Raw genomic sequence first — 21,591 nt, forward strand, 5'->3', positions numbered from 1 at the left:
GCAGGGTGGGCGGCTCCCCTCCCTCCGGACCTGGCCTCACTGGGGTCCGTCTAGCACGTGAGGTTGGCCACAGGGGCTGGCCCGCACCCTGGGCCGAATTAAAGAGATTCCTGGCTGCGCCCATGATGCGAACTGTTTTTCATCAGGGATGAAACTTAGAATTGTTATTGAATGATTTATTAACCTCTGTTTCTATATTTTCACTTCATATTTACTGTTATCCATTGATTTACTAGTACTGAATGTTGTAGTACCCTGCTAGATTTGACTTACTAATGTTTTATTCAGGATTTTACTTGTGTCTTCAATAAGATAGAACTTTTTTTTTCCCTCCGATCTGGGTGTCAGTGTTGTGCCAGTTTCACAAAGTAAGTTAAGTGCCGTACTTTTCTACAGCACCAACACCACGGGCCTCCACTGGGACCCTCCTCCTGAGACTTCCCAGCAGCCCCCCGCCTAATACTCTGTCCTGGGAGGGCATACGGCACCAGGAGGAGGGCTCACACTCTGCACCTCTGCTCTGATGGGTGGTTGTTTGTTGCTGGGGTTTGGTTTGGGGCGGGGACCTGCGTGCAGAGACTCTAATACACGTAGTCACCAGTTTTCTCAATTACATATCCTTCGTGAGTTGTACTTTTGAAAAAACAACAAAAAGGACACTTTTGTCTTGTTTAATGCACCTTGTCTTGAATTTCCTTTTGTCTAATATTAATATTAGTACGTTTGCTTTATTTGTTGACCACCGCCTGGTATATGTTTTATTTTTTGTGTTTCACCTTCTTTGAGGTTGTCTCTCATAATCAGATAGGGCTGGAATCATTTCTTCCCTCAGTGTGAGAGCCTCTGTCTTTAAATAGAAAATGTCCAGCCTGCCGCTGTACTTTGGAGGCCCACGTGTGTCGCGGCCCAGCCCTTTCCCCCTCCCCGGGCGTCCTATTTCCACGTTTGCCCGACTTGGCTTTTCCTGCCCGTTGCTGGATGGCGCTTTCTCTGTTCTGTTTCTCCCTTTGGAAAGTTATCTATCCAATTTCTAGTGGTTACCCTCATTTCTAAAAATAGGTTAACTAGGTTTTGAAAATAGTACATGCTCATTATAAAAAGTTAAGGCAATACAAAATGAAAGGAAAGAATTAAAATTTAAAATCTTGCCCCGCAACCCCTGGTGAATACAACTCAGCCCCCCCTCAAACTGTCCACGGGAAGGAGAGTGAACCAGCAAAGGGACAGAATGGACTATAGAAGCGGCTTCACACAACAAATGCTAACTTCCATTAAGAGTTTTATATTTTACTTGAAATAAACAGATTTTTTTAAGGGAAAGTGAGGAGATTGCTGAAATATGTTATTCCTTCTCCAAAGTTCCTTAAAAAAAAAAATCGCACCAAACCAGGGCGGGCGAGTAGAAACTACAGAAATATATTAAAAGGTTGGAGCGCTTTTAAATTGCACGGTTTTAATTCTAAGCACATATAGTTACTCACTGGCGCTGAATTTGAGGAAACTCCGTACTTCTCTGCCCACCTCCTGAGTGTCACTGAGAAGGCCATTGATTTCGCTGCTAGGTTTCCACCACCTGCATTCTGTTGTATCACAGCCACCTCAGCTCTCCAGTGAACTGGACCCTTGCCCGCCTCCCTCCTTCATCCCCAGCTCCTGCAGGAACAGCCCTGCTCCGCTGGATTTTGCTGTCTCGTTGTCCTGTGGTGATCATCCTGGGTCCTTTCAGTCTTTGAATTCAAGTAACATTTTCCTTCCATTACATTTTCTTTATTGTGGTGAAATGTACATAACATGAAATGTACCATCTGAACCATTTTTCAGTGTAAGTTCAGGGGCACTAATTCCATTCACCTTGTTGTCCAAACCATCACCACCATCCGTCTCCAGAACTTTCTCAGCTTCCTAATCTGAAACTCTGTCCCCATTACACACTCACTCTCCATCCCCTTCCCCCAGCCCCTGTCAACCCCCTTCTACTTTCTGTCTCTATAAATTTGACTACTCTAGGGCCCTTATATAAGTGGGATCATATAATATTTGTCCTTTTGTGACTGGTTTATTTCACTGGGCATAATGTTTTCAGGGTTCATCCATGTTGTAGCAGGTGTCAGAATTCCCTTCCTTTTTAAGGTTGAATAATGTTCCCTTGTATGTAGGAACCAAGTTTTGTTATCCATTCACTTGCCTATGGACACTTGAGTTGTTTCCACCTTTGGCTATTGTCAACCATGCTGCTGAACGTGGTGTACAAACATCTGTTCACGTCCCTGCATTCAGTTCTCTGGGGTACGTACCCAGGAGTGGAATTGCTGGATCGTATGGAAATTCCGCGTTTAATTTTTGAGGAGCCGCCATACTGTTTTCCACAGTGCCTGCACCATTTACATTCCCACCAGCAGTGCACAAAGTTTTCAGTTTCTCCACATCCTCACCAACCTTCACTCTATTCTGTTTTTTATAGTAGTCATCGTAATGGGTATGAGGTGGGTTCACATGTGGCTTTTATTCTTTTTCTTTTTTATTCATGTGGCTTTGATTTGCATTTCCCTAAAGATTAGTGATTTGTGTCTTCTTTGGAGAAATATCCTGTCAAGTATTTTGCCCTTTTTTAATCAGGTTGTTTGTTTTTTGTTGATGAGTTGTAGGAATTCTTTGTTTATTCTGGATATTAGACCCTCATCTGATATATGATTTGCAAATATTTTCTCCTAGTCCATGGGTTGTCTTTCACTCTGTTGATAGGGTCCTTTGATGCACAAAAGAGCACTATTTAATTTTGAGGAAGTCTAATTTACCTGTTTTTTATTCTGTTGCCTATGCTGTTGGTGTCATATCCAAGAAATCATTGCCAACCCACTGTCATGAAGCTTTTCCCTTTTGTTTTCTTCTAAGACTTTTATGGTTTTAGCTCTTGTGTTTAGGTATTTGACCCATTTTGAGTTCATTTTTGTATATGGTGTTAGGTAAGGGTCCAACTTCATTCTTCTGCACATGGATATCCAGTCTTCCCAGCACCATTTGTTGAAAACATTTCCCTTTCGCTATTGAATGGTCTTGGCAACCTTGTTAGAAATCTTTTGGCCATACTTGCCAAGAGCATTTATGTCTGGGCTGTCCATTCTAGTCCATATGTCTGTATGTTGGTCTTCATGCCACGCTGTTTGATTACTGCAGCTTTGTAGTAACTTTGAAAACAGGAAGTCCTCCAAATTTGTTCTTCTTTTTCCATATTGTTTTAGCTACTCTGGGTCTCCAGATCCTATATGACTTTTAGAGTGAATTGTTCTATTTCAGCAAAAAAATAACACCGAGATTTTAAAAGAGGTCGCATCAAATTTGTAGATCACTTTTGATAGTATTGACCTCTTAACAATATTCAGTCTTCCAAGACATGGACACAGATGTCTTTCTACTTATGTCTTTGTTAATTTCTCTCAGCAACATTTTGTAGTTTTCAATGCATGAGTCTTTCACCTCTTTGGTTAAGTTAATTCATAAGTATTTTAATCTTTTTGATGCTATCGTAAATGGAATCGTTAACTTCCTTTTGGATTGTTCGTTGTTGAGGTACAGAAATGCAACCGATTTTTGTGGCTGATTTTGTATCCTGCAACTTGCTGAGTTTATTTCTTAATTCTAAAAGAGTTTTTGTGGAATCTTTACAGTTTTCTACATGTAAGATCATGTCACTTGCAAACAGAGATAATTTTACATCTTCCTTTCCAACTTGAATGGCTTTTTTTCCCCTAATTGCTCTTGCTGGTACTTCAGTACCATGTTGAATAGAAGTGGTAAAAGTGGGCATCCTGACTTGCTCCCGTTCCTACAAGAAACATTTTTATTGTTTCACCATTAGTTATGATGTTTGCTGTGTGCTTTTTTATATGACCATTATTATGTTGAGGTAGTTTCATTCTATTCCTAGTTTGCTGAGTGTTTTCTCGTTTCATGTGTTTTTTAAGTGAAGTATAATTGGCATACAATGCTATATTAGTGTCAGGTGTAAAACGTAGTGATTCAACTTTTATATACATTACAACATGATCACCATGACTGTTGAGTATTTTTATCGTGAAAGTGTGTTGAATTTTGTTACTTTTCCTGCATCAGTTGAAATGGTCATGTGTTTCTTTTTTTTCTTCATTCTGTTAATGTAGTATATTTTCATATATTGAACCATTCTTGCATTCCAGGGATAAATCCCACTTGAACATGGGGTATAATCTTTTTCATATGTTTCTGAATTTGATTTTTTTAGTATTTTGTTGAGCCTTTCATTACTTTCTAAAATAAAATTTTTCTGTTCCATTTATTCATATTCATATTCAGAAATACCAAGTAATACATTTGTCTTCCCTTTGTGTGTTTTGTGTATCTTTGTGCCTCTATAACATAGATAGATAGATAGATAGATAGATAGATAGATAGATAGATAGATAGGACAGAAAGATGGATATCTCTCTGAGGAGAGATCTAGGACTTTGCACCAGATGCAGGGACCAGATGGGATCTTGAAGTATCTCCTTGGTGGTGAGGAAGACATCGTGGTGCATGGGTTTCACACATTGGAAAAATGGCGCATCCATTATTTGGTAATCAGAAGAAAGCAATGTGTCAGAAACTGACTATCTGGTCACCAAATCTGTTTCCTCTTTTGCCTGGACACACACCTAAACGACATTTGCGGCCTCCCTTGCAGTCAGAGCCCATCGTGTGCCTGAGTTCCGGCAGATGCGCGTGGGTGGTAGGAGTGGGGTGTGAGGCTTCCAGCCTGGTCCTCGAGAGCCTCCTGCACACGGAGGCTCTCCTCCTCTCCCCCGCTCTGCCTGGAGCAGAGGGGACCCAAGAGCAACCTCTGGGGCCATGTGGGAGGTGGAGGACTCACAGGACGGAGGGATCCCGTCCTTAGTCTTTGCCATGCGATCGTCAACTGAGGGTCCAAGCCCCCTCCTCAGCTGTGTCCTGCAGGCGAGAAGAGCACCCCCTGTGCTGTGGTGTCAGGGATGGACCGCCAGACCTCAGGGGTGTCCCTGGCCCCGACGGCAGAGTCGGGGACCCTGCCGTGCCCACACCTCGCTCCTAGCACAGGTAAGCCTACAGCTTCCATGGCGCTGCTCATAATTATTCCATTTTAACCAAAGTCACACGAATTGGGGGCGGGGGTGTTGTGACCCTTGTTTACACAAGAGGAAGGCTCCATCCTCCACCCAGCAGCCCTCACTGCTCACTTCCTGCTTCGTTTGCTGAGCACCTTACACTCCCCTGCTCTGCTCCACTGATGCCAGAGCTGCCTCCTGGGGGGCACAGCTCTCAAAGCACGTGACTTTGGGCCACGTGGGCCTTGCGCACTTTCGATGTGTCTGCAGCTGCGCTCAAAGACCCAACCGCATTATCGAGAAAGTCCGGCCTCTCCTGGAGCTGCCCGCGCTGGTGCAGGGAGATCCACTCCTGTTTCTGCCCAGAGGAGTGTGGGCCGTTACCAGGAGCAGAGCAGGAGGGACAGGGAGGGAGGGGCGTGGCCCAGGTGGTCCAGCACCCAGTTCTGGGAGGGTTAGGGCATGCAGGTGGGTGCTAGGAGCAAGGTGTGTGCATGGCAGGCTCCCCGGCTCTGCCGTCGGGGCCAGGGACACCCCTGAGGTCTGGCGGTCCATCCCTGACCTCCCACCACAGGGGGTGCTCTGCTCGCCTGCAGGACACACCTGAGGAGGGGGCTTGGCCCCTCGGTTGATAATCTCATGGCAAAGACTAAGTCCAAGTGAGCTGCCGAGTGAGGAGTGTCCCGAGAGGGGCCGGCCCCTGGGGGCCCGGAGAGGGAGGTGGCCAGCCCTGAGCAGGGCACCCGTGGGGCAGCCCACGCGCCACTGGAATCTGGTTCCCGAGGGCGGGAGGGGCACTGTCCGAGGTGCTGAGCAGCACGGCTCAGGCTGAGGGAAGCGTGGCAGAGCCGCTCGCTAAACTGCTGCAGGTGACACGATGCTGGCAACGTTTATCGATGGACTCGGGCTGCAGGAGGACGTGCTGTCAGGGAAAGAGAGGTGCTTCCGCAAGAGCAGATGGGGAAGATGCCCTGCACAGCCCCCGTTCTCAGGGGCCAGAGGGGCCGGGAGGCACCGTCCAGGAACTGACGGGACTCAGCTGTCTGCCCACGGCCACCAAATTACCGAAAACTCCCAGGGCCCTGGCTTCTCTCCCACTCGGGCAAGGCGCCCACAAGGCTTGAGCCAGCCCAGGCCTAGAGCTCCGGCCGGGAGCGGTGCAGCGCTGGACAGAGCCTGAGCGGGGGGCCGGTTGTGGCGGGCAGTTGGCGATTCCAGCCACGCAAGAGAAAGGCTGGAGGACGAACAGTGAGCATCCTTGAGAAGAGGTGGCAGCGGAGGGCCAGGACGGTGGCCTCAGGTCTGGCAATGGAAGGAAGGAGCAGAGGTGCTGGGCAGCCTTGCTGGGCTCAAGTTCAGTGAAAGAAAGCATTTTCTGGATCACAGAACTGCCCAGAAATAGACCGGGCGTTCCCGTGAAAGGGTGAGCTCCCCGTCAGCTCTGTAACTTCAGGCTGACACATCCTAGTTGGACCACAAAGAAGCGTGGGTTTCTGCCTGGAGGGGCAGGTGGAGCACGGGGCCCGTGCAGACCACGGTGTCCTCACCCCAAAGTCACAGCGATCTCTGACTCCATCCTGACACTGGGGCCGAGGTTCCTCCGCTGTTGACAGGAATAGTTTGCAGCTGTGTGTCCATATTGCCTTCTACCAAGCCCGGCTATTTATAACCCCTTCCAAACGGAAATATAAGGAAATGTGTTGGCAATTTTGTCTTTATTTCATAAAACACAGGATGAGGCCAAATGGGAGTCGGTTTCCGAACGAGCACAATTACAGATCTGAAGAACTGAGTTCACTTTTAGCTGCAAATATTATTCAGAGGAAATCTCTTGTTTTGTTCAAAGAAGCTGTGTGTTGACAAATTTCTTTGCCTCAAATCCCAGAGGGTTTTACAGCCCCCAGAGTTAGGGTTCTACCTTGGGCTGGGGGGCTTGCCTCCCACCCACCAGGGACCCCCAGCCCCCTTAAGGGCTGGCGCAGGGCAGGGTGACCAGGCCGCACGCAACTGGGAAAGCTGATCTCCCACCGCCCCAGCCCGCCCGCTGGAAGATCAGGCCCTCCGTCACCAGGTCACAGGAGAGCCTTCCTTGCTCCCACAGCAGGCTCAGCCCCCAGCCGCTGCCTGGTGTGTTTCCCACCCCAGGAGCTGCAGCCACACTGTCCGTGTCTCCCGCTGGATGTCAGCTGCCTGAGAGCGGGGGTGCCCTCTCTGGTGCCTGCTGCAGACCCCACACCCAGGACAGGGGCCGGCAGAGCCCCAAGGAAGGCACCAGCCTAGGAAGACTTCCCGGAGGCAGCAGTGTCCGAGCCAACCTGGAAGCATGAGGAGGGAGATCACGCTCTGGACTCTGGGCTCCCTCAGTAAGCGGGGCCGGGACTCAGGGGCCTGCTGGGCCCGTGGGCACGTGGGTGGGCCATCCTCCCCAGCGGACAGAGGCAGCTGGGGTTCTGCCAGGTGAGGGCCTGAGACTGGAGAAGGGGCGGGGCTGCCTACCTCCCGCCTCTCCGCCCAGAGTCAGACCCACCCTTGCAGGACGCCCAGGGTCCCCCGCTGTTTACCCTCCCGCCGGCAGAGCAGACCCGCCCCTGCCTCAGGGTCCCGCCCTCAGGGCACGTCAGCGCGTGCCCCTAAGTGGAATTCTTCTCGAGCATCCCCGCAGGGCCCAGGGCTCAGTCAACACCTTCCTGCCAGGTGAGACAGGCCCCTTCTCAGTGGCGGACGGGGACCCGGCCGAGTGTGTGCCACGCTCAGGCCACGACGGCCTTCGTGGGGTGGGGAGCCTCATCTGCGCCCCTGAGTGCGGCCAGAGCCCAAGGCCAGGCAAGGTCCGCTGCCCCACAGGAGTCTCCCCTGACCCCGCGGCCTGGGGAGGACAGACAGGCTGCCGTCCCCGTGGGAGGTGAGGGGACGGCAGACCACCCACTGCTGTTGGAGGGGACGAGGGCCCCGCGCGGCCGCCTGCTGCCCGCTGCGCCCCAGGGCCTCCTGCGGTGACTCTCCATCGCCACGTCCTGTCCTCTGTCTGTCTCACAGACGTCTGTCTCAGCCGTGGCTGAGAGCCACGAGGTCGAGCAGCTCTGACCCCAGGACGCCACACGGAAAAGACCCAACTGAGAAAAAGGACGCAGAGGGGCAGACCCCCGATGGCCCCGCCAACAGTGGGGAGTCGCCGGCCCAGGGCAGGGCTCCCACGGAACGCTCCCTGCATGAGCCCCTCGGGCCGAGGGTGGGCTTTCCCACTCTGCCAGGGTCCAGCCCCCCGACCTGGCGAGCCGGCACCGAGGCCGGAGCCCCTCCCACCCAGCGCCTTCCCAGCACGGGGGCAGTAAGTCCCGAGGCACCACGTCCCCAGTGAGTGACTGGCCATCCCTTGTTTTTCGCATAAAAATGATCTTGCCAAATGCACAAAATCGTAGAGCATTTTAGGTCCCCGAGGGAAACGGCCGAGTTTACTGAGGAGACGACGGGCGCTTGTGCCTCTTCCGGTGACACACAGGCAGTGCGTCAGGAGAGCCTCAGGCAGTGTTCCAGGGCGGGGAGGGGGCCTGGGGTCCCCCCGCTGCACAGAGAAGTCGTTGCGGACCACTGCCCCACCCAGGGCCCTCCTTTCCCGGAGGAGCAGGTATTGGCTCTGACCAGGCCCACTAAGGGCAGCTTTCAATATTTTCTTAGTAACTCAAAGGAGCCTGAAGGCAGAAACGTTGGGGAGAGTCAGGTGGGCTTGGTCTGGCCCCTCTCCATGACCCTCACCCAGCCACGCCCAGCACCCCAGCCTCACTGCCAGCTCCAGGCCTGGAGCCCCTCCCAGAACAGAAGGCACAGACGTCCTCGGCCCCGGCTTCTGTCCTCCAAGCCAGGATGCCCACGGCCTCCCCTCCATCAGGGCCAGGCAGCCCCCACCCGGCCGTGCCCAGCCCCCAGGGCAGCACGCACCCACCGTGCAGCTGTGACTCAGGCGTAGGCCCCTGAGTCCCACCTCTCCTGGCTGAGGCCAGAAGGAGTCGTACCCTTTGCTCAGAGGCCAGAGGTCATAGGCTCACCCGTGAGCCCCGGAGTCCCCATGGCACTGGGAATCCTGAGACCGTGGTCCTTCTGCAGAGCAGCCCCCTGGGGACCGGGCTGTCCGCTTCTATCTTTGGCCCTGGGGTGAGAGGCCAGCGTCCCTGGCGAGAGAAGAGAACGCACAGATCATGCATATGCACGGCCTCATCGCCAGGCTCATGAAAATCAACACTATGTATGTGCAGGAGTCGGAGAGAAACGCACAGCTACTCCCAACTCCAGCCCTTCTGTCTTTAAAATTATGGCTAGTAATTAGCAGAGAATTTTGACCTAAAAGAAGAAGAGTAATAAGACATTTAATGGCTTCCAAACTAATTATAAATATGGCCCTAATTGGAAAAGCAACTCCATAAAAATGATAACTTGGCTCGCGCGCAGGAAAGATGGTACGTGCGTGGCTCCCGTGGACGTCAGCACTGCCTTTAATCTCCGGGGCCCAGAGTCTGAGTCCCCTTCGGATCTGTGCCCTCCTGCCCCGCCTCCCAGCGGGGTGGTTGGATAAAGGAGCTTTTTTATAGTTACCATTTTTTATATATAATGGCTTTATTGAAATAAAATTCACATATTATTCAACTCACCCATTTAAAGCGTACAATTCAATGCCTTTTAGTGTATTTATGGAATTCCGCATCTACCACCACCATCGATTTTAGAGTATTTTTATCACCCCCAAAGCCCCACTCCCCCAGCCCCTGGCAACCAGTGATCTACTTTCTATCTCTATCGATGTGTCTACTCTGGACAGTTCATATAAATGGAATCATACAACACATGGTCCTTTGAGACTGGCTTCTTTCACTTAGCATATTATTTTCAAGGTTCATCCATATTGCAGCCTGTGTCAATATTTCATTACTGTTTACGGTTGAATAATATTCCATTATATGGATACTCCACATTTTGTTTATTTCACCTTTGACAGACATTTAGATTGTTTCCAATTTTTGGCTATTACACACAATGCTGCTATCAACATTTATGTACAAGTGTTTGTGTGGACATATGTTTCCACTTCTCTTGGATATATACCCAGGAGTAGAGTCATCTGGTAGCTCTACATTTAACCATTTGAGGAACTGCTAAACTGTTTTCCAAAGTGGCTGCACCATTTGTCATTCTGACCAGCGATGCATGAGAGTTCCAACTTCACCACATCCTCATCAACAACTGTAATCATCTGTCCTTTAGATGCTATCCGTCCTATTGGGTATGAGGTGGTATCTATTTGTAGTTTTGATTTGCATTTTCCTGATGACTAACGATGTTGAGCATCTTTTCATGTACTTATTGGCCATTTATATATCTTCTTTGGAGAAATGTCTTTCGGATCCTTTGCTCATTTGTCAATTAAATTTATCATTTATTATTGAGTTGTAATGGTACCTTTTGTAATTCTTATATATTCTAGATACAAATCATTAGCAGATATATGATTTGCAAACATTTTCTCTAATTCTCTGGGTTGTCTTTTCATTTTATTGAGAGTGTCCTTCGATGCCCAAATTTTTCAGTTTTGATGAAGTCCAACTTATTTATTTTTTCCTCTGTTGCTTGTGCTTTTGGTGTCAGAGTTAAGAAACCGTTACCTAATCCAAGGTCATGATGATTTATACCTGTTTCCTTCTAAGAGTTTTATAGTTTTAGCTCTTACAACTGGATCCTTGATCCATTTTGATTTAACTTTTGTATATAGTCTGAGGTAGGGATCCAAATTTATTCTTTTGCATGTGCATATCCAGGTGTTCCAACCCTATTAGTTGAAAAAACTATTCTTTTCCCCCAAAACGAATGGTCTTAGCACCCTCGTCAAAAATCAGTTGACTTCCAGGGTAAGGTTTTATTTGGAGGCTTTCTATTCTACTCCACTGATCTATGTGTCTATCCTTATGGCAGTACCACACTGTCTTCATTACTGCAGCTTCGTAGTAAGTTTTGAAATCAAGACGTATGCGTCCTCCAACTTCGTTCTTCTTTTTTCAAGATTGGTTTACCCTATTCTGAGTCCCCTGAGATTCCGTATGAATTTTAGAAAGACTTTCCTATTTCTACAAAGAAGTCAGCTTAGATTTTGATCGGGATAACAATTAATCTGGAGATCCATTTGGGGAGTATTGCCATCTTAACAATATTAAATCTTCTGATCCGTGAACATGGGTTTCTTTCCATTTCTTTAGATCTAATTGAATTTCTTTCAACAATGTTTTGTAGTTTTCAGAGGGCAAGTTTGCTCTTCTTTTGTTAAACTTATTCCTAAGTATTTTATTATTTTGCTGCTATTGTTAAGTGTAATCGTTTTCCTAATTTCATTTTCAGTTTGCTCGGTGCTACTGTATAGAAATACAATTTATTTTTGTATATGAATCTTGTAACCTGCAAACTTTCTGAACTTGTTTATGGGCCCCAATAGTTTTCAGTAGAGTCCTTGAATTTTCATATACAAAATCATGTCATCAGCAAATGGTAATACTTTTACTTCTTCCTGTCCAATACTGATGCCTTTCTTTTCTTTTCTTTTCTTTTTTCTTTTCCCAATGCCCTGGCTAGAACCTCCAGTGTGATGTTGGAAAGGCTATGAGTGGACATCCCTGTCTTGTTCCTGGTCTTAGGGGAAAGCATTCAGTCTCTCACCATCAGGTGTTACACAAACTCTGCCTTTTCCATAGACGCCTTTACCAGGTTGAAGGACTTCCCCTTCATTCCTAGTTTAACTGTTTTTATCATGAAGGGGTTTGAATTTTGCCACATGTTCTTCTTCATCTATTGAGATGATCATGTGTTTTCTGTCTTTTATTCTATTGATTTTCAGATGGGCAGGCTGGGTTACTTTAGTGAAGTCTGTTTCCCACCGGGTGAAGCCTTTGGTGTCACTGTCAGGTGGCTCAGCCTTGGGGACGTGCGGTCACCTGGATGACAGGCTCCCGCCTGCTGCGTCTTTCCCTGTCTCTCCGTCAGGCTTCTGCCTCATTTGGCATCACACCCAGCCTGTTCGGCTCCACTGATCACCAGCTGATGTTCTGCTATTTTCACTGCTGGAACATAAGTTACTCAGCAGGTAATCCAGCTAAATCCAGGCCAGTCTTTGAGGTTTGCTCTGGCCCAGAGGGGCTCTTCTCAGCTGTATATTTCCGTGGTTCTTTCTAGTGTTCCATGGGTTAGCAAGTGCTGTTAATTAAGAAGAGCTGTTGCTTTTTTCCAGAGGCTTGAACTTCCACAGACTCTGTTTCCAATGAAGTAGGTTCCTTAGGGGAGCCTTCGGTGCCTTCTTCTCTAGGGACCACCTCTCCCCCTGGACAGAGTCTCTGAGCCACCACTCTGGGCAAGGCGTGGCCTGCGGTCGTCAGGCTTACTTCTCCTGGTCGGGAATCTCTGCTTGATAAAGAGCTGGGGCCAGGGTGGTCAGGTCCCCGGGGGTCAGCCCACCACACCTGGGTAGAGCCTCCGCCTGAGGGGGGAAGGGGGCCTCCGACCTCCAGGCCACTCTCACCAGGAATGCAGAGCAGGACCTCTTGGACCTGGAGTGGGTGAGGAATGCTAGGGGGCTGGTGAGATGCTGTAACATTTGGGGGCTGGGGGGAGGGTTAGGGTAGAATGGCTTTACCTGCCTGGAGTGGGGCTTCCATCAGACTGAGCTGGCGGGGGGAGAAAGAGAGGCAGTCACGGCTCAGATGCCACAGCTCTTGGAATTCTTACCAAGTCTTAGTAAATTTTCTTGAATAAATATTTCTTCATTTGCTGTAGGCCCTGAGGACAATTTCAAGAGACTTTAAGCGGTTTTTTTAAGTAGTTTTTGCAAGCTTTTCTTGCTTTGCTGGGGGGCAGTCTATGAGTCTGTGGAGGTCCTTGAACTCCCACCTTGGAAGTGGAACTCCTATTATCGTCACGTTTTGAATGCCTGTCTCTAGCCCAGACCACCCGCCTGTACACGTAGCTGCCTCTTGGACACCCTACCCTTTGGTTCTTTAAAGTCCATGTAAACCCCCAAATAACTCTCTGCCCAGGCTCGCTGTCTGTAAAGCCTCCTCCACCCACCAAGTGGACCACGTCAGGAATGTGGGGTCCTCAGCACCCCTTTGTCCTCACGCCCCACTGGGTCCTTCCAAGCTCCACCCACAGCCTCCCCCCTCAGCCCTCCCCACCTCCTCCCGTCAGACCCTCACCCTCTCGCTCTTGGACGGTGGGTTATCTCCGTCCAATAACTTAACCCGTATTTACTTACCGAGGCCAAGCTGCTGCCTCAAGCTCCTCCAGGAAGCCAGGCTGACCTCGACTTCTGCGAGTGGACCGGTTGCAAGCCCCCCTCCAGATACTTGCCTGCATCTTCCCAGAGCTTATCAGAGCTCCCGTAATCTGGTGAGTGCAATGCAAAGTCCTTCAAGCTAGAACATTCTGGAACAAATTTCACATTGGAGGGTCAGATGGAGAGTTCCCACTCTGGTGAGATGGTAGACAGGATGCCACACCCAGCTCCAAATTCAAATTCCTAGAAATGCTGGGGAAAGTGCCAGCCACCTCTGAGGAGAAGCCCCCAAGGGCGCAGGCAGCCGGGAGCCGAGGCTGGAGGTGTAAATCAGCTCAGCACAGGAGTGAGTGTGTAAACCAGCCCACTCTTCCGTGCAGCAGTTAAATGGATCAACTAGAGACGCACTTATTAACATGAATGAATCCCAAAACGTCATGCTGAGTAGGGGAAAAGGTGAGAAAGGAATCGCACGATATGATCCCATTTATGCAAATGTTTATAGCCCCCAAAACGACATCATGTATTGTTGACGGACTGATCCCCACGGCAGCAGGGCAAACATTCGGGAGAGCAGCTACCGCAGGAGAAACCAGCTGAGGAAGGGCCGGGCCATGGCCTTGCCTCTAATGCTCACCTCCATCAAAGTGAAGCAGCGGGCAAGTGATGCAACGTGACGAAGCATTAACACCTGCCGAGCTGGGTGGTGGACGTGTGAGTCTATTAGATTATTTTCTCTGTTTTTCTATATAACTGAAATATTTCATTAACTTTTTTATGGAAATGTAAGATTATCACTGGTGATAAATTCATACTATTGTGTAAATGACTGACTTCTCTTCCTTTCTAAAAGAGGCAGGGTGGCTGTGCGGAGAGAGCAGGGCACCAGGGCCACATCTGCCCGTCCAGAACTCACCCTAGCCCCGCCCACACGTCCTGAACACTGACTGCCAGTCTGTCTGCAGCCCTCACGCTGTCCTCCACCCACCTCTGACCGCACCCAGCTGCTGCCAGGAGGGTCCCGGGGGCGGCCTGGGTTTGGTGTCTGGCTGGCGGGTGTCTTCTGGGGTCTGCAGGAAGAACGTCTTCACTAAGAGTTGCCATGTATCCAAGACCACCTGGTGCCCGGGCCATTCTAAGTCCTGCGGATGCAGCAGGAAACCAGAGGGACGGCGTCCAGCCCTCCTGGAGCTCAAAGTCCCCGTACAAGGAAACGGGATAACCTCTGTGCAGGAAGAGAGCTGAAGAAAGTCGTGTAACGAGACATAGAGGTGCAAGGTCCTACTGTACAGCACAGGGGACTAGAGCCAGTCTCCTGGGATAAACCATCGTGGAAAAGAATATTTTAAAAAAGAACGTATATCTATGTTAATAAAACCAAAAAGAAGAAAAGAAAGCCGTGTAACAAAGCGCTCTGGGCGAAATCCAAGCGGAGGTCTGAACAGTGAGAGCTAGCCATGCCGAGAGCCCGGGAACCCCGTCCAAGGACAGGAGACACAGAAGAAATACACCAGTGGAACCCACTGGGCCCACGTGCAGGCCAGCGAGGCCTGACGGGGAGGGAGAGGCAGAGATGGATCGGGTGGGGGTCAAGGGCCAGCCACGGGGCCTGAACGCCAGGGTCCCAGGCAGCGTGCGGTCTCAGAGGACTTACGCAGAGGGGAGGCCCCTCGAGTGTCCTGCACGGACAGGACGGATGCGGGGAGGGCGCCAGAGTGTCACTTGAGCTGGGAGGTAGCTAGCAGCGGGGAAGGAGCTGTTTCTGGGTGGTTTGGAGCCGGCCTAGTGAGCAGTGCTGCTCAGGGAGCTGTGAAGACCCCGGGGCCTGTGGCCTGAGCAGCTGGGCTGATGGGGGTGTGATCGCAGGAGGAAGAGAGGCCCCAGCTGTGGCCCCAAGCCAAGGTCAGCCAAGGTCAGCGGATGCACAGTGCCTGGGCGAGGCTAAAGGGCTGTGACCAGGTTATCGAGCTTGTGGTGGGGATAGGAAACAGGCCTGTGCGTGTACATAGAGGCACGTAGGTTTTCTAGGCGTCATAAACCCAGCCCGTGGCAGGGAGGGCAAAGGCCGAGGGAGCAGGGCACTCCCTCTGGGGCCAAGCTGAGCCCGGAAGGCAGGTTTTCAGCTGCCGTTCAGGCCCCGCCAGGCAGCGCTGTCCCAGGAGGCCAGAGCCCCCAACCCCGGCCGTGCTCCGGAGGGCCCAGGGGCCCTGCGCTGCGTCTGAAGTTGGACCAGACACCCCCGAGGCCTTGGGCTCTGCCCTTCGCTGGCGCTTCTCCAGGACAGGCTGCCCAGGGGTCAGGGACACCGGGGCAAAAAGTCACCCCCCCCCCCCCGCAACCCCGCACAGGCCCACGACCCACCCAGAGCCGGTGCCGGAGGCGCGGAGGGCGACACAACACCTTCCGGACGCAGGGCCACCCGAAGGGCTCCGCAGGAGCACGGAGGGCTGAGCGCGCGAGGCCAGGACGCCTCCTCCGTCCCTCCTTCCCACATGCCGGTTTCTTCGGCAGTTTGCCGGGAATAAGCAGCCCTGGACCCCAGACACGTGACGTCCTGGCAGCCCTGCCAGTGCGCCCCCGTCCTGCAGCCCCCATGGCACCGGGGCACCCGGACTGGCCCAGCAAAGCCCTGGGGGGATGGTTCCCCCACCATGGGAGGTGGGCCAGGAGGGCCGGGCCTGCCCCCAGCACCCAGGGGAGGAGCCCAAGGGAAGGCCAGGGCGCCCGGAGCTCTCAGAGCCCTTCCCGGACAGGGGGGCCCGGGCCCCTGGGACCAGCTCAGGCCAGCACAGCTTGTCCTCCACCTCAGCAAGGTCACTTCCGGCCAAGCAGCAGCAGGGGGAGAACAAACAGTTAACGGGACAGAGGGTCTGGGATAGAAGCAGTTCCGGGGGCGGGGGTGGTCAGAGCCAGGAACCCCCAGAAGGGAGGAGTTTCGGCACCGAGGCACCCTCTGACGAGGCCTGAGAAAGCGCGGGGGTGGGGATGGAGGAGCGGACGGAGGGGGGCCCAGCGCCAGGTGGGAGGGAACCAGGGCGGGCCCGAGGGGGCACACACAGGTGTTCCGGGGCCACGTCTGGGCTCCGCGGGGGAGGGGTCATGGGGGGCAGCCCCAGGCCTTGTTATCCTCAAGGACAGAGCCTGTGACCACAGTCATGTGTCACCTGGCATCGCCCCCCGCCCGATGGGGGAGGAATCACAGGCACTCGGCCAGGAACCCCCTGTACCCGGAGCCGGACGGACCCTGCGCGGGGCCCAGGCCGGTGGGAGGCGGACGGTGGAGGCCGAAGCCCTGAGGGGAACAGGCTGCGAGCGGGCCGAGTCTGGGCCCCGCTTCCCGCCCCGCGTGGCCGTGAGGGGTGCAGGGCCCGTGGCTCGCTCACGAGGGGCTCAGGGTCTGAGGGGCTTCCTGGGGTTGCTGGGACGACACACAAACGGGGAAGGGGCTCGAGACGGCGCGGCCGGCCATGCCACAGTCCCGGAGCTGGAGTCCGAGATCAGGGTGCGGGCTGGGCTGCGCCCCTCCAGGGGCTCCAGAGAGGGTCCCTCGGGCCTCCTCCTGCCTCTGCTGACCCAGGGCCGCCCCCCACCTCCGTGGCCTGCTCCTTGCTGGGCCCGCCTGCCCCCAGAGGCCCTGGTAGCCTCACAGGGACAGAGACAAAGAGCTGGGCCTCTGCCCCTGGCCACGCCCTCCAGCCTCCTGCGCAGGCCTCGCGCCCGCCCTCGTCCCCTCTGCCCCGTCATCCAAGTGAAGCTCACTTCTAGCCCCGGAGCTCTGTCGTCCTCGTCTGGGAAACACAGGTCACCGCGGTTTCATCCGCCACTAAAGAGTGACCGGGCTGCAGAGGCGCCTTCAAAGGAGAAGATGAACAAGACAGCATCTTGCGCCCTTGTTTCGTTACCATGTTGAACGAGGGCATCTGAGCCCCCATCTTCACTAGCGCACTGCACCGCCCGCCTTCGGGGCGACGCCGGTGTGAGCCCCTCCACGCCAGCCCCCGTCCCCAAGCCACGCCACGCCAGCCTCCCGCGGTCACCGTCGAGCACAGGGGACGGCCCTGCTCGGAGCTGTGCCCTGAGTCCTGTGCCGGGGGGGAGGAGGGGGGGCAGCACCGGGGTGCCACCCTTGGGGGGCCCAGACTGGGGGGAGGGGAGGGGAGAAGCCGTCACCCAGGTAGTGACCCCCTCCCCTGGGCCCCGAAGTTGCTCTGGGGGGGCAGGGGGCTTCCCAGGGGCTGTGGTGAGGGGCCGGCTGTCAGCCCCCTGCCGCCCGGGTCCAGGGCAGGGAGCCCTGTGCCGTCAGCCCTGCATCCGCGCCTTCTCAGCCCGACTCGGTGTGCTCCACAGATGGGGCCTGGGGGCCAGAGGACTCACCCGCCGCCAGTGTCCCCCAACCGCCCCGCAGGGTCTCTGCAGCCCCGCCTGCCGGCCCCCGACCCTGGGGTCTGGGCCCCGCCCACCGGGCCAGCGCGGGGACTCTCCCGGGTCCACAGCGTCCCGCCCACCCTGGGTGATCAGAAATCACGCACGGAACGCCCTCCCCGCCCCTGGGTGGGGGACCCCGGGTGAGAAGACCCCACGGAGCCCGTGAGGCACCCCCGCCCGGAGCCCCGGACGCCCCAGGTCCCGCCCTCCTGCGCCTGAACACGCCGTTCATTAACAAGGGGCACCACTTCAAAATCCAAGGGAACGTCCAAATGCTGCCCAAAATTATTATTGAAACTTTTCCTGTTATGCATTCTACGCTTTTCTCCCAAACTCTGGGTTCACAGGAACAGTCTTGGGCTGAGGTTGGTCACAGCACCGGGCTGGTCACAGCACCGGGTGCCCGGCCAGCAAAGAGCGCTCCTGCCACCCGGTGGCCACATGGGGAATGACGCCAGCGGAGGGAAAGGGCTGGGGACACCCGGCAACGGGGGACCCGGGGACCCCGCAGACAGGGGCCCCTCCGCCAGGGCAGCGGCCGAGAGAATCAACACCGACGCCTTAGACGCTGCGGAAAATGCCCGCTGCCCGCCACGCTGTCCCAGGGGCCTGGGGGCCCAGTCTGCAGCCGGCCCACAGTGGCCTCCCTGCTGTACCCCCGAACCTGGCGGGCACAGGGCAGATCCAGAAGAACGGGACCCCAGGCTCAAGGACTGGGCGTGCAGGGAGGAGCCTGGGATGCCTGGGAGACCCCCAGGCCAAGGGGCTGGAAGGGAGAGGTCTTGGATCCTCCTTGGGCAGGGCCATGGGCACCAGACACCTCCACGTCCTGCTGAACACGAGGCCCCCCACCCAAGCCTCCTGTGAAGGCCCCCAGGTCCTAGCGAGGCCCCTAGCAAGGACGAGGGCAGTGCCGCTCTGGACAGCCTCTGGGCCCCTTCCCTCCCCAGGCCTGAGAGGCCGGAGCAGACCCGGAGGGAGCCGTGCTAGAAAGCAGGTGATATGATCCCTGGTCAGGTGGCCACTAGGTCAGATCAAGCTGTAGGGACCCGGGGAGGAGAAGGGCCCACGTGGTGTGCGTGCAGCCCACGTGAGGGGTCCAGGCGCAGAGGGCCGCCCCAACTTTCCACTTGGGAAAACGCTGTCCTCCCTGAAGGATTCACCCCGACTTTCTTCTCTCATTTATTTTTAGATCAGCTACTTCACATAAATTCAAGAGTCTAAATATTGTTTAATGTATCTTCTTGCTTTTAAGCAAAATTTATTTTTATTAATAAAAATCACTGCATATGCATTGCAATTAAGAAAATCCTCCTTATAAATAGACCCTGAGCAATTTTACCGTGTGTTCCAGGAAACCCACATGGGACGGTAGACAGCCCTTGCAACAGAATAACATTCTCAGATCGCAGGAAGGCCTACACAGAGCTCAGAGACGCTCTGCCCTGTTCACACAGTAGGTGATTAATATGTGTCTGCGGAATGCAGATGGCAGTGGGGCAGGAGTGCCCTCGAAGGGCCGGTCCTCCAGGAGTCCTGGGCTGTCCTGGGCCCCGGGAGCAGCTGCACAGAGAGTCCTCAGGGGGTGGCTTCTGAAGGCTGCACGGACCACCAGGAGGCCCCAGGGGACCGGGGGACAGAGCGGAGAGGGAGCTGGGCTGCAGATGTCCCGCAAGGCTGAGGCTCCTCCTGGCCCTAGAGGACCCCCACCAACGGGCCCGGCCACAGGACTCAGAAGGACCCCCATGACGTCATGTGGCCTCGAGTGGGCTGGGGGAAGGCTCACCCCCCACACGCCTGCTGAGCCCCCCAGCTTCCCTCAGGCCGCCCCCCAGCACGGTTGGATCGTTTAGAATCACAGCGTGTTTGAAGGTGGCAATTTAAGTTTTCAGACAAGGACAGTCGAGCACCGTTATGTACCTGTGGTCGCTGTACAGCTGTCGAGAAACCGAAACAAAGGCTTGTCTACAAAGCTGGATGGGGACCACCGGTTGGGCTTTAATTTAAAATGGAGTCAGACACGTTTTTTTTAAGTCCCTTCAAAGCGTTTTCCTGGGGACAAGTGAGCTACTGGGCAGGTGCGCCTCCCGGGGCCCCTGCTGAGGCCGCACCTGGTGATGGAGCAGGGCTGACAGGCGTGAACTGGAAGAGATGCAAATTTCACCACGTCCTCGGAGATTAAGATCCACAGATTCAGCCTATGTCTTGGAAGGCCTGAGAGCCAGGGTCTTATTAGACTCTTTTAAATGTGAATGTTGCACCTTTGGGCTTTTAGCCTGACAGGTGGCATTGGCTTCCGACCAGCAGCTAGTGATGATTGGGTGGCGAGCAGGGCTCCAGAAGGAAACTGTCCAAAAAGCTGGTGCCCAAGGAGCCATGCCGGACGTCCTCCTGTCTCACCACCCCGGACCGTGCGTACCCCACGCGGGCCAGGCACAAACACAGACCCCGTAGCTGAGTTGGCAAGAGCCCCTTGGAGGAGCAGGTGGGACTCAGGCACTCAAGCGCTCCTCAGCTCGCCCCAAAGCTCACCTGGTGGGTTTCACACTGAGAATAAGGAGAATCGAGACCAAGTCCTCAGATGAAGCCACAACCTCTGAACCTGAAAGGGCTGCCCCTGGGGCGCGGAGGGGCTCCACACGGTGCCCATGGCCCAGAGGTGGCCAACTGGCTTGCACCCCAGATCACCCCCAGAACCCGGAAAGCACAGGCACGGAGCATGCCTGGCACACATGAAGGCAGCTAAGATGCAGGGAATGTTAGGACCAGCTGGCTGCCTGGGTCCTGGGTGGTGGACGGCTGGGTATTCGGGAAGACGGGAGGGACATGACCAGGAGGCAGCAGCCAGCCAACAAGCCTGGTGGCCCTGGTGGGGGGAGGGTCAATCCAGACAGCGGGCACCTCAGGCGGACCTCATGGTCTGCCAGTGTCAGGATGGGGGTCAGAGAATGGACGCTCTAAGGATCCTCCCTATCCAGCTTGGCTCCCCCAAGAAGGGGCCTTATTTCTGACCAGCCAGGCTCTGTGTGGCCCAGAGGAGGGTCACCGTAGGCCAGCGTGCCCCTCTGTCTCCAACTGGCCACAGCTGGACACCAAGATCCTGGTCTGAGCCCCAGCAGAAGCAAAATAAGCAGACCACACTGCTGCTTTGCGTCTTCTGGTGAAAAATTCTCTCAGCTTTGTACGTCTGGGAGTCTTTATTTTGCCTTCAATTTTGAAAGATATTTTCACTGTAGAGTTCTCATTTCCAGTATTTTATTCCAATACTTTAACAATGTTGACCCACCATCTCCTGGCTTGCATTGTTTCTGAGGCTAAACCGGCTGTCGTTTTTATCTTTGTTCCTCTGCCTGCATTTAGGATTTTCTCTTAGCACTTGTTTTAAGCAATGTACCTGGTGTCACTTTCTTCACGTGCTTGGAGTTTATTGAGCTTCTTAGACGTGTGGCTGGATGGATGGATGGGTGGATGGATGGGTGGATGGATGGATGGGTGGATGGATGGATGGATGGATGGATGGGTGGATGGATGGATGGGTGGATGGATGGATGGATGGATGGATGGGTGGATGGATGGATGGGTGGATGGATGGATGGATGGATGGATGGGTGGATGGATGGATGGGTGGATGGATGGATGGATGGATGGATGGGTGGATGGATGGATGGGTGGATGGATGGATGGATGGATGGATGGGTGGATGGATGGATGGGTGGATGGATGGATGGATGGATGGATGGGTGGATGGATGGATGGGTGGATGGATGG

General features: G+C 53.7%; 2 protein-coding genes across 2 annotated transcripts in view; one reads left to right on the forward strand and one right to left on the reverse strand.

Annotated features, from left to right (window-relative positions):
• Positions 1-21,591, forward strand: part of LOC102975242 (zinc finger BED domain-containing protein 4) — a 475,711-nt gene that overhangs the window by 336,869 nt on the left and 117,251 nt on the right. The window lies entirely within an intron of this gene.
• The window catches only part of LOC112065888 (uncharacterized), a gene marked incomplete at its 5' end in the record, with an annotated part of 11,490 nt that continues 2,403 nt past the window's right edge, over positions 12,505-21,591 (reverse strand). The window contains 4 exons of the mRNA XM_024127257.1: positions 12,505-12,673; positions 13,424-13,547; positions 14,387-14,540; positions 21,322-21,575. Coding sequence (XP_023983025.1) covers positions 12,505-12,673; positions 13,424-13,547; positions 14,387-14,540; positions 21,322-21,575 — 701 coding nt within the window. The remainder of the gene's footprint in view (positions 12,674-13,423; positions 13,548-14,386; positions 14,541-21,321; positions 21,576-21,591) is intronic.

The sequence above is a fragment of the Physeter macrocephalus genome, chromosome 6 (assembly GCF_002837175.3).
Source record: "Physeter macrocephalus isolate SW-GA chromosome 6, ASM283717v5, whole genome shotgun sequence".
NCBI classification, from domain to species: Eukaryota; Metazoa; Chordata; class Mammalia; order Artiodactyla; family Physeteridae; genus Physeter; species Physeter macrocephalus.